A 12,272-nucleotide genomic window follows, 5' to 3' on the forward strand; every position below is an offset into this window, starting at 1 on the left:
ATTAATCATGATTGGCAGCACTATGAAAGCACAGGAACCAACACTCTTTATTTAGACAATGACAATAAAATGAACAGAAAGCTAAATAGTTTTTTTTTTTTACCTTTAAAAGCTTTTTTGGCCCACTTAAGTAGGACTTAGGTAATTTTTTATATGTTTTTTTTATATTTACTACTGTTGTCTTTGAAATATGGCTAAAGTGTACTGCTAAATGTACTGACAAGCATTTATGATTAACTAAAATATACTTTAATGTAATTTCTATTAAAACTTGTATGTCATGTATATAATATAATTTGTAATTACACATTTGTGTGTAATTACAACACAAGTTGCAATCAGAACATGTGCTTTAATTAAAATAATTAAATTAAATTAAAAACTTTTAATTTGACATTATTACAAAGTGCACTTTTTAAAACTGCACTTAAGTGTGTTTAGAAAACAGTCATGAAAGTGTCTCTCTTTAAGTTCACTTAAGTTTTATTTCGTTAATATTTTAACTACAAGGACAGATTTTAAAAATACTTTTCAGATCTAAAGTACACTACAAGTGCACATTTAACACAATTAAGCACACTTCTTTTTTCACAAGGGTAGCTTATATGAGGAAGTTTAATAATCTTTTGAATTACTATACAGATTTCTGTAATGTTATTAAACTTGACTGAATGTTTTATGGTGACACAAACCAACTCTTACCACAAAACATCACAGAATTCATCAAAACCAGTACTTACTAATGACCGTGCTGTTGTTTTCCCACTAAAAATGAGGTCACTTCCTAGAGAATGAAGGAACTGTCTTTTGATACTCGAAAAGGGATTTTACAAAAGAAAATTATCAAAACTTTATTAAAACAATACATGTTTTGTTTGAAACATTTAAAGAAAGGTCAAAATAAACTATTAAATTGCCAGTTTTTCATCTTCATGTTTCATGTTGGCAACATCAGCTCAAGCCAAAGTAGTAAAATTTTTTGTGCTTACTTATATCATGATGTTATTATAAAAGTCTTCTGATTTCCATATTTTGAATGAAGACACACATAATGTCCTGCATCAGAGGACTGACTCGTATCAGAGCTGATGACATTCTCAACCTTGGCTGAGATTTCTCATAATGCATAAGTGTCAGCATGTAACCCTACGCAGACATTAAACAATAGCAGCTGACTCGCTGGCCAGAAGCCCACGCTGCATAATGCATGATCCGCCGGCATGCAGAATCCACCCAACCTTTATCTTCCACAACACTTAAAACTTTCATGACGCTCATGCTTTTTCAGGACTCGGGCGAGCCCAAATCGAATCAGATCTGAATAATAACATGGCCTGCAGCAGGTAATCCCCTTTATCTGAATCTGTAATTATTGTTTCTCATCCTTCAAACACCATCTAGCTGAAACAAACACCCTGGGGCTGTGAAATCGCCGCTAACGGTGTGTTATCACGGAGGATGAGGTGCCCATTAAAGATTCAGAGACCTTTAATACGTAAGACGACCCTGACACTCCTTCCTTGCTATGAGTTTTTGGTGACAATGAAGCGAGGTGCATCAATTATTGACCAGCTGAGAGACAGCAGGCACAAGACGCTGGAACCAGCGTGTCTATCTACGGCCGTCACCCCACCAGACCAGTTAATTGTCACGGCAGGACAAAAGAAATTTGGCCAGGATTACTTATTTACATCATTCTTTTCCTGCCATGATTAGACATGCTCATCAAAACTTGCTGGGAAGCCCTGGTCGAGTTTCAGATGATAATCCCACCCAGGGTACACTGCCAACTCAAATCCAGGGAATCCGATCTCACCTCTTTCTTGAGGTTTCTTCATGGCCCCATGCATCACTGAGATGTCAAGTGCTCAGGCCACATCTATTGATAAAATGCATTTGATACTGTTTACCGCATGCTTAAGTTAATTACATGGGATTATCATTAAATGTGCATTATAGTCACACTGAACTGAGGTGACATTGGTGCAGTGGTTAATATGCATTAGACTGAGCAAGAATGGAGGAGAAAAGCTGCATGACTGTTTAAAATGTGAACTTGACATTTATTCATACCGTATACCTTAATAACGGTAGCCGGCATTTTTAATTTACAATGAAAATGAGATGATAAGTGACACATTTATAGTGCAGTATATCACGAGAATACCAAAAACTGTAGTGTTTTGTATAAAATAGTGTTTAAAATAGATGATATTTGAATAAATGTGCTAGGGGTGCCAAAATTATATTGGAAGACAAATCTCGACAACTATCTGTGAAGATTTCTGTCATGATTCTTTTTAAGCCTTGTATTATGTTGCGGGTGAAATTTGAGATGTCTGAAATACTGGTAAAATATGATTTTCTTCTTATTTTGTGACTTTTTTCTCATTTAGGACCTTGAAGATGCATGCCAAGTTTGGATACTCTGATTTGTGTGTGTGAATGTGCGTGCAAAATGTTTATTATGATTATGACTTTCGCGGGTCAATTTGACCCACATATTTTATACTTAGAGGCAGCTGCACAGAACCAAAAATCAATAATAAAATAATAATAATTCTGGTATGACATTTTCTCACCTACCCTCTAAGGGTACGTTCACATGACAATCATGTACTGAAAATGGAAATGTTTTTCCTTTGTGTTTTTGAAAAGTTTCGCATACATCTGCAGTTCTCTGTAAGGCCAGTAGATGGCGATGTCACTTTGTAAAGAAACACTACATACCTGTGCACATACTTATAGACTGAACACGTAATACGTACACACATGACGTCACCATTTTCACAAATTCGTGTTTTAAAAGTTTACACAGAGACGAAAATGGTATTTTCGAAAACGTGCACTTTGAAACCCTTTTTCAAAAGTTTGTGTTTTAAGGCCCACACAATGCCGTTGTCGTGTAAATAAACGGCCAAAACACATTAAAAATGTTATGTTTATAGTTGAAAATGGTGTAGTGTAAACCGCCCCCTAAGGGTATTTACATTAACGCATTTGGCAGATGCTTTTATCAGAAGAACTTTACACTGCTGATGGCACACATTTTTACAAGTTCATGCATGTTAAAGGAACGGTATGTTTTGTCTATTTTTGCTACTTTGAAGCCCCCAGCAGTTAAAGGCAGGGTAGGTGATTTGGTTCAAAAACATTATTTGGGATGCTGTTGAAAGTCTCTTGTGGTGTAGGACCATAAAATTTTCATCCAATCATATTTCTCGGTCCAATAGTCCCCACTACGAATGGCTGTCCTACCTTCCTGTCAACATACCTCCATGCACACTGTTCGCACAGACATGATACGTCATCAGTGCTTTCATTACACTACTGCAGACCGAGTGAGAATGAAAGGCGTTATTATTGTGATATAATGCGCTTTGTACTGTAATGTTTTCTCAGCGGTGAATGAGACATGAGGTAATCTGATAGCGCTCCATTCAATCCTCTACCAACACCGTCTCTCATCGTGTCTCTGGTTAGCCTCATGTGTTTTGCAGGAGGCCTGGCTTTGGAGAGTGATTTTGCAGGAAGGGTGGGATCTTATGCTTTCAAAGCTAGCTTGCTATTGCTAGCCTCTCTGAAATCGTATCTTTAAGTGAGTGGAATTCACTGGTGTAAGTATATCACTGTCACAATTACAGTGGATAGCTATACCAAGGTTAGCAAAAAAAACATAATGCTCCAGTATGCAAGAAGGAGATCAGAGGCTGATTTTTTGAATGGATGTCAATGGAAGAGAGGCTTCACTATGCTGAATAAACTGCTTTTGTGGGAAAACAGCTTATCATTTAATGAATCGACAGCATATCAGCTAATCTTCAAAATACTTGCCGTTAAACATTCATTTTAAATTGTACTGTTTTTAGCGTTTACACCAAAAAAGGAAAATTTTGTGACAAGAAGGATTCAGTTTTTCTATGTTATCAGTAAAGAGCGATAGACTCGCACAACTTTAAGAAAAATTCAAAATTCAATAATGTGATTGGTTGTCAAGGCACATATGTGCTGCGTTTGATAAGGTTCACACCGACACAGCGAGTCACATCAACTTATCGTATCTTTTTACTTAACCTCTCTGTTTCAGACCCCAGTAAACGAACACATACATTGATCAGGCATGACAGAATGCTTTCAGCACAATCAAACTCGATGCATCACTGAACACTAACTCAATGCATTATCAAACAACACTTGTGTGAGAACACAACAATATGCTATTTGGCCATTTGTTGCTGCCAAAAAGCAATATGCCCCTTTCACGGATTTTCATGTTATAATACTAAGTTTATAATACTATGTTATAATACTGTTAATGTTAAGTTTTAAATATCATATGTTCTCTTGTTTAATTTTTTTGTCATGTGTGAGAACTGTTAATGTAAAGGTTTAACTGTTTTTACCTGTATTTTTATTTTGTGTGTGTGTGTGTGTGTGTGTGTGTGTGTGTGTGTGTGTGTGTGTGTGTGTCTGGTATGACATTTTCTCACCTACCCTCTAAGGGTACGTTCACATGACAATCATGTACTGAAAATGGAAATGTTTTTCCTTTGTGTTTTTGAAAAGTTTCGCATACATCTGCAGTTCTCTGTAAGGCCAGTAGATGGCGATGTCACTTTGTAAAGAAACACTACATACCTGTGCACATACTTATAGACTGAACACGTAATACGTACACACATGACGTCACCATTTTCACAAATTCGTGTTTTAAAAGTTTACACAGAGACGAAAATGGTATTTTCGAAAACGTGCACTTTGAAACCCTTTTTCAAAAGTTTGTGTTTTAAGGCCCACACAATGCCGTTGTCGTGTAAATAAACGGCCAAAACACATTAAAAATGTTATGTTTATAGTTGAAAATGGTGTAGTGTAAACCGCCCCCTAAGGGTATTTACATTAACGCATTTGGCAGATGCTTTTATCAGAAGAACTTTACACTGCTGATGGCACACATTTTTACAAGTTCATGCATGTTAAAGGAACGGTATGTTTTGTCTATTTTTGCTACTTTGAAGCCCCCAGCAGTTAAAGGCAGGGTAGGTGATTTGGTTCAAAAACATTATTTGGGATGCTGTTGAAAGTCTCTTGTGGTGTAGGACCATAAAATTTTCATCCAATCATATTTCTCGGTCCAATAGTCCCCACTACGAATGGCTGTCCTACCTTCCTGTCAACATACCTCCATGCACACTGTTCGCACAGACATGATACGTCATCAGTGCTTTCATTACACTACTGCAGACCGAGTGAGAATGAAAGGCGTTATTATTGTGATATAATGCGCTTTGTACTGTAATGTTTTCTCAGCGGTGAATGAGACATGAGGTAATCTGATAGCGCTCCATTCAATCCTCTACCAACACCGTCTCTCATCGTGTCTCTGGTTAGCCTCATGTGTTTTGCAGGAGGCGTGACTTTGGAGAGTGATTTTGCAGGAAGGGTGGGATCTTATGCTTTCAAAGCTAGCTTGCTATTGCTAGCCTCTCTGAAATCGTATCTTTAAGTGAGTGGAATTCACTGGTGTAAGTATATCACTGTCACAATTACAGTGGATAGCTATACCAAGGTTAGCAAAAAAAACATAATGCTCCAGTATGCAAGAAGGAGATCAGAGGCTGATTTTTTGAATGGATGTCAATGGAAGAGAGGCTTCACTATGCTGAATAAACTGCTTTTGTGGGAAAACAGCTTATCATTTAATGAATCGACAGCATATCAGCTAATCTTCAAAATATTTGCTGTTAAACATTCATTTTAAATTGTACTGTTTTTAGCGTTTACACCAAAAAAGGAAAATTTTGTGACAAGAAGGATTCAGTTTTTCTATGTTATCAGTAAAGAGCGATAGACTCGCACAACTTTAAGAAAAATTCAAAATTCAATAATGTGATTGGTTGTCAAGGCACATATGTGCTGCGTTTGATAAGGTTCACACCGACACAGCGAGTCACATCAACTTATCGTATCTTTTTACTTAACCTCTCTGTTTCAGACCCCAGTAAACGAACACATACATTGGTCAGGCATGACAGAATGCTTTCAGCACAATCAAACTCGATGCATCACTGAACACTAACTCAATGCATTATCAAACAACACTTGTGTGAGAACACAACAATATGCTATTTGGCCATTTGTTGCTGCCAAAAAGCAATATGCCCCTTTCACGGATTTTCATGTTATAATACTAAGTTTATAATACTATGTTATAATACTGTTAATGTTAAGTTTTAAATATCATATGTTCTCTTGTTTAATTTTTTTGTCATGTGTGAGAACTGTTAATGTAAAGGTTTAACTGTTTTTACCTGTATTTTTATTTTGTGTGTGTGTGTGTGTGTGTGTGTGTGTGTGTGTGTTTTTGCTGAACTATTCTGAATCCAAAGGGTCAAATTGACCCACACCATAAAAATCCTACAAAGAATTTGAAGGTAATTTGCACATAAAAAAGCAGACTACCTCTATCTACTAAATCTATAGGTGCCTCTCATTTTGCATAGTTCTGCACTATTATATGTCATTTTATAGTATATGTTTAGCAAGTGAGGTAATCAAACTGTAAAAGTAAGACAAAGTAAGACAGTTCATTACGAGTATAACTGTTTAGCGTGCTGGCTAAAAATGCTAAAATTAGCAACAACACATTCAGTAATTTGTGAAAACCATAAAAATGGCTTTTTGCCTTGATTGTGTTTTTTCTTCTGTTTCTCCCTCTGCAGCTTGAGACTGTACAGTAGTCCTAATAATACTGCACTGTCACAGCTGTCCCGCTCACCCGCCCTTGTCACATGATCCCACTCTACTGCCCAAAGACTCATCCTGGACCCGACGTCTCCGATTTCCTTCCTGTTTACAAGTCATGCTTTCTGACCATTTAGGGGTCATGATCTATTGTATCCCTGAATAGTGGTATCTATGACTTTCCCAGCCCTATATATCCCAGCAGTGCCACATGCACCTCATTTACAACTCAAAAGCCGCTGAAAGTTGTTTTTTATTCTCTCTCCATTTATTTATTTATTTTCATAATCATGTCAGGCATTTCTTTGACAACAGATCAGTCAACAATCAGTCCTTGCTTAATTAAAAAAATAAAATAATAATTTATCCAAATTTGTTTTAATTCATCAGAATTGGCTTATTCAATTAACGATAACTAATAAACACGTATAAAGTGTATTTCATTTTGAACTTTTACATTAAAGGGGTCATATGATGCTGCTAAAAAGAACATTATTTTGTGTATTTGGTGTAATGAAATGTGTTTATGCGGTTTAAGGTTCAAAAAACACATTATTTTCCACATATATACAAAAACATATTTATAATGTACATATATAAAAGGTATGAAAATTTAAAAATGGCCTTTGTTTATGCTATCATGGAGGAAGATGACAAGAGGGATGTGGAAAGTTACTGAACTGTCCCTTTAAACTGCACTGGAACAACTGATGTACATTTTCATTAAATCTCCTGAGATATCCCACATCTTAGTGGTATAAGGTGCATGATATTGAGATTCACAATGCAATGTTATTAATGATGTTGTCTCTCACCACAATATTTAATATTAGAAACAACTTATTGTCTTTAATCAGTTATGTTGTTAGAAAATAAATCAATAGAAAAACAGATAATGTCCTGGCGGAAAACTACCAGCACTATTTTCCATTTCCTTCAACACGAAAACACAATTCCTTCATATTAACATGGTACATTGGGCCATAGGTTTACAGTACAAAATATTGACAATTTACCAAATAGTTCTTATACAGTAAAACACTATCCTCTGCATTTTACTGTGAAATCTCTGGAGACAATGTCATTTTCTTTCTTAAACACCACTTGAGTTGAGTTAAGACAAAAACGACCAAGCGTACAGCTAAATTTAGTACGGTATTTTAATGTAAGAAACTTCCGTTACTGTAACTGTTACAATCCTGGCAATATTTTACAGTGCACGTGAAGCAGAATTGCACTCATACACAGGCTGCTAATGTCAGGGTGTGGTGTCTAGTGGTCAACATGCTCGCTCTGATTCTAGGTCCTGTTGTGTAATTCTCAGCTATTAAAATCTACAGTGAGCTGACTGTTTGGAAAACATGCATTTGTGTTGAAAATGCATCCATACAGAGAGGCTGAATTACAGTAGGTTGAACGTGGTGCGAGAAATCTCCCCCAACGATTGATAGCAACATGAAGGATGACCATAACGAACTAAACATGGGTTAGAAGCCCACAATTGTTAAACGGTCGTGTAGCAGACGCTTTTAAACTAGCAACTTGCAGCAATTAAGGGTCAGTTCCTTGAAAGTTTAACCACTATGCCACATCACCCCAAATACTCCATCAGCTTCAAGGTGAAATGCCAGTTCATTTTTTCATAGGATGCAGCACAAACCAATACCACTGTAGCTTTATATATTGCTATCATACATTAGTACATGCATGTTTAAAGGAGAAAGTGGAAATCGGAAGATGTTCAATGTAATGTATGTTAAGTAAACTGGTTAGATTTATGGAAAATCTGTGCGTGCTAACTGATGATTGACAGCAGCCATAGTTCTCCTAATAATATTTGCTCACGCATTGTCTTTGCGCATTGTTTGTTCATATTGAATGACGCACGTTATAAGGTAAACACGATATTATCAATGTAAAGCTCCAAGCTTTTATAATGGGATTCATTTTGTGGGCATATCATTTTACTACAAAATTTCTGACTTCAGCAGTGATTAATTAATTGTTTTAGTTCATTTATTATTAATATATAAGATAAAATTAATACAAAATATGTAATTATAATAGCATTATTATTATTACATTTATTTATTTATTAAATGTAAGACTTGTTTGTTCTTGATTAATAATTTTATTAATATACAATTTTATTGTAATCTTACATATTCTTATGCACATTTGGATCTTGCAATCAGAAATGTCATTGATTCTCTGTGTATGAGCAGTTTTGCATAGAATTTTGTGTCACATTTAAATTTCATGTCATTTTTTTATGTTTTTCTATCATTTTAGCGGACACTTTTGATTTGATCATGTTTATCTACACAAAGTCCGCTACTGTGAAGTTTTTATTCATCAAATCTCTTTCTTTCATGTGTTCCATGAAGTGCTCCTGTATTTCAGGTCCTGTGTTCACCTCTTCAATATTTTACCACCAGAATGAAAATAACACAGACAACATTTGGAAATCTTTTGAGCCATTTATTTATTCACGTCAATAATAATTTTCAGGTAGTTTTACGTTTGGTCAGTGCCCATGTGCGCCCCCTCTACATTATTCAAAAATCAAATAAAAACTGCAGTGTGTACAGTATGTGTCTGCCTTGTGTGGACTCTATTGACCAGGGGGTCCCCAGGAGGAAAAACACCTGTGTATCGAGTGGCGGGGCTGGTGAATTAAGATAAAATTAATACAAAATATGTAATTATAATAGCATTATTATTATTACATTTATTTATTTATTAAATGTAAGACTTGTTTGTTCTTGATTAATAATTTTATTAATATACAATTTTATTGTAATCTTACATATTCTTATGCACATTTGGATCTTGCAATCAGAAATGTCATTGATTCTCTGTGTATGAGTAGTTTTGCATAGAATTTTGTGTCACATTTAAATTTCATGTCATTTTTTTATGTTTTTCTATCATTTTAGCGGACACTTTTGATTTGATCATGTTTATCTACACAAAGTCCGCTACTGTGAAGTTTTTATTCATCAAATCTCTTTCTTTCATGTGTTCCATGAAGTGCTCCTGTATTTCAGGTCCTGTGTTCACCTCTTCAATATTTTACCACCAGAATGAAAATAACACAGACAACATTTGGAAATCTTTTGAGCCATTTATTTATTCACGTCAATAATAATTTTCAGGTAGTTTTACGTTTGGTCAGTGCCCATGTGCGCCCCCTCTACATTATTCAAAAATCAAATAAAAACTGCAGTGTGTACAGTATGTGTCTGCCTTGTGTGGACTCTATTGACCAGGGGGTCCCCAGGAGGAAAAACACCTGTGTATCGAGTGGCGGGACTGCTGAATTGAAATCTGAGTACAAGAGAGGGGAGAGATGTGTACTGAACATTCAGGACAGAACCATCGCCTGGAATTCTGCAAGAGATCAGAGACACAATTCATTCACGTGAGCTGCTCAAATAAACGACTTGCAATCACATACCGCAGTTCCTTTTTATATATGACAATATAATGTAAGCATGATATGGATATTTAAATTGCGTCTAACTTTACATGGATGTGAGTTAACAGCTCGTGCGCTTGTGTTCGTATGAATAGAGATCAAATGGAAACAATCACAAAACTGTCTGGATCAACTGTGTGTTAATTATGAATTATGGAAATATTATATAAAAGCCATGATTACCATCTACTCCAATCTTGCCATCGCTGTCATCGTCAGCTGCCAACAGGAAACCCTTTGTCTCTTTATCGGTCAGTACACGAGCTCCAGGTGAGAACCGCTGCAAGAAAAACCTGGAACCACATCAGAAAGAGCATTATCTCGTGTCCCACATCAGACAGTCCTCCTGTCCGAGAAGGAAATGCTTCAAATATCAGTACGCAGACAGAGACAGGATGTATTCAAAGCAGGAGGATAAAGTGTCTTTCTTAATTAAAAGGCCGCAGCCGAATGCATAGAAACAGACTAGGTAATCCCTGTCTGTTTTTGAATACTTAATAATTCATGTGCTTGGAAAGCCAGCCCAGTAAGACAAAAGGCTGAAATCTGTTGATCTTGCATTGATCCTGTCAATTATCTGCTCTTTCATGTGGCTTTAAATGCATGTAGACTTGTGTGAAAGTTCCTACTTGAGTTCGTCCTCCTCGATGAATCCGCTGGCATCGTTGTCCAAGACGTTAAAGACATTCTTCACTTCCTGAGGACTTTTCTTTGTCAGACCACACAGCTGGAAGAACTTTTTGGGGTTGAAGGAGTCAGGAGCTGGAAGAAGACCAATTACATAAGCAATTAAAAACAGGGTAAGTGACTGTGAAACCTGACACTGAAATTTAAGGAGCAGCTGAAGTCAGACGTTCACAAAAACTTAAGAAATAAATGCATTAACAGCTTCGATTCCTAATTTGCCGATAAGCCACAAACATGCTGCTGTCTCCTACCCTCTTGATTTAAAACCACTGGACTACATCAAAACAAACGACAAGACGTTTCGGTGTTCTTCCAAACACCATCTTCAGTCGTAAAAACATACACGTAAGTCACATGACCTGCGAACATGTAGAAGTCACATGACTACCAAGTTGTCCACATAGTATGCTTGTCAGATCTGATGGTATTCCAGTGGTCTCCATCCTCATCTTGCAGGGAAGCCCCTTGTTCTCTCCATACAGCGCCGTGGCATAGTTTCTGAAACAGCATTATATGCGTCGGGACAGATGATGACGTCTTAAACCCCCTCCTCTTTTCAGTGAGGGACGCTCAACCTTCACATAAGTCGCCTCCGTTACACCTCTTTCAAAGCACCTGTCTACTATGTCCAGCATCCTTACCTCATGATCATGTTATGATCACGGTCATGTCTCCTACCTTGACAGTCCTTGAGTGCACTGTCGATGGCATCAGCGGAAAGGACAGATGAGAGTGACATGGTCCTGGAGAAGAAAAAGAAGAACGGTTTTAAATAATTCATTGATTTTCACAAGCAGCAGCCATATATAATATAATACAATAAATATAATATAAATATATATATTCTAATGCCTTTTTATCAAATAAAACTTTCATATGCATGCTTTTTCAATGCACTTTTCAGTATAAAAACGTGTATATGCATGTATTTGAATGCTATTTTTATGAAAAGGATTCATATACATGCAGCTTTGGTGCATTTTTTGTTATTGTATGCATGCAATTTGAGGATAATTCTCATAAAAACTGAGCTAAAGCAGTACGCAATATGCTGCTAAACACAAAAAGAGATTCGCTGGTTCGCAGGCACTTACCTCAGTGAAGTTCTCCCGGCAGGCGAGTCAACAGAAGTAAGGCTGAGTGGTGACTGCGAGTCTGTCCAGGTGCGATTTATATAGATCTGAAGGCAGTGACAATGGGTGATTCTTGAGTTACCTGTCTGTGGATCAAATTCTAACTGCCAGGCCCTGGCTCAAATTACTTGCCTAACTAATTAACCTGTACTATTTATATCTGTTTGACTTGTGTGTGTGTGTGTGTGTGTGTGTGTGTGTGTGTGTGTGTGTATGGGCCAGCCCTT

At 36.6% G+C, this 12,272-nt stretch overlaps 1 protein-coding gene across 1 annotated transcript; it reads right to left on the bottom strand.

Annotated features, from left to right (window-relative positions):
- Positions 1-9,859: 9,859 nt before the first annotated feature.
- LOC107666113 (parvalbumin, thymic CPV3-like) lies at positions 9,860-12,233 on the bottom strand. Its single transcript, XM_016457267.1, has 5 exons — positions 12,007-12,233; positions 11,591-11,655; positions 10,855-10,987; positions 10,409-10,518; positions 9,860-10,137 (listed from the first exon to the last, which is right to left on the bottom strand). The coding sequence occupies exons 2-5, from the start codon at positions 11,649-11,651 to the stop codon at positions 10,112-10,114; spliced, it is 330 nt and encodes a 109-aa protein (XP_016312753.1). The 5' UTR covers positions 11,652-11,655; positions 12,007-12,233; the 3' UTR covers positions 9,860-10,111.
- Between the last annotated feature and the right edge of the window lie 39 nt (positions 12,234-12,272).

The sequence above is a fragment of the Sinocyclocheilus anshuiensis genome, unplaced genomic scaffold (genome assembly GCF_001515605.1).
Source record: "Sinocyclocheilus anshuiensis isolate Anshui unplaced genomic scaffold, SAMN03320099.WGS_v1.1 scaffold229, whole genome shotgun sequence".
In the NCBI taxonomy this organism is placed as follows: Eukaryota; Metazoa; Chordata; class Actinopteri; order Cypriniformes; family Cyprinidae; genus Sinocyclocheilus; species Sinocyclocheilus anshuiensis.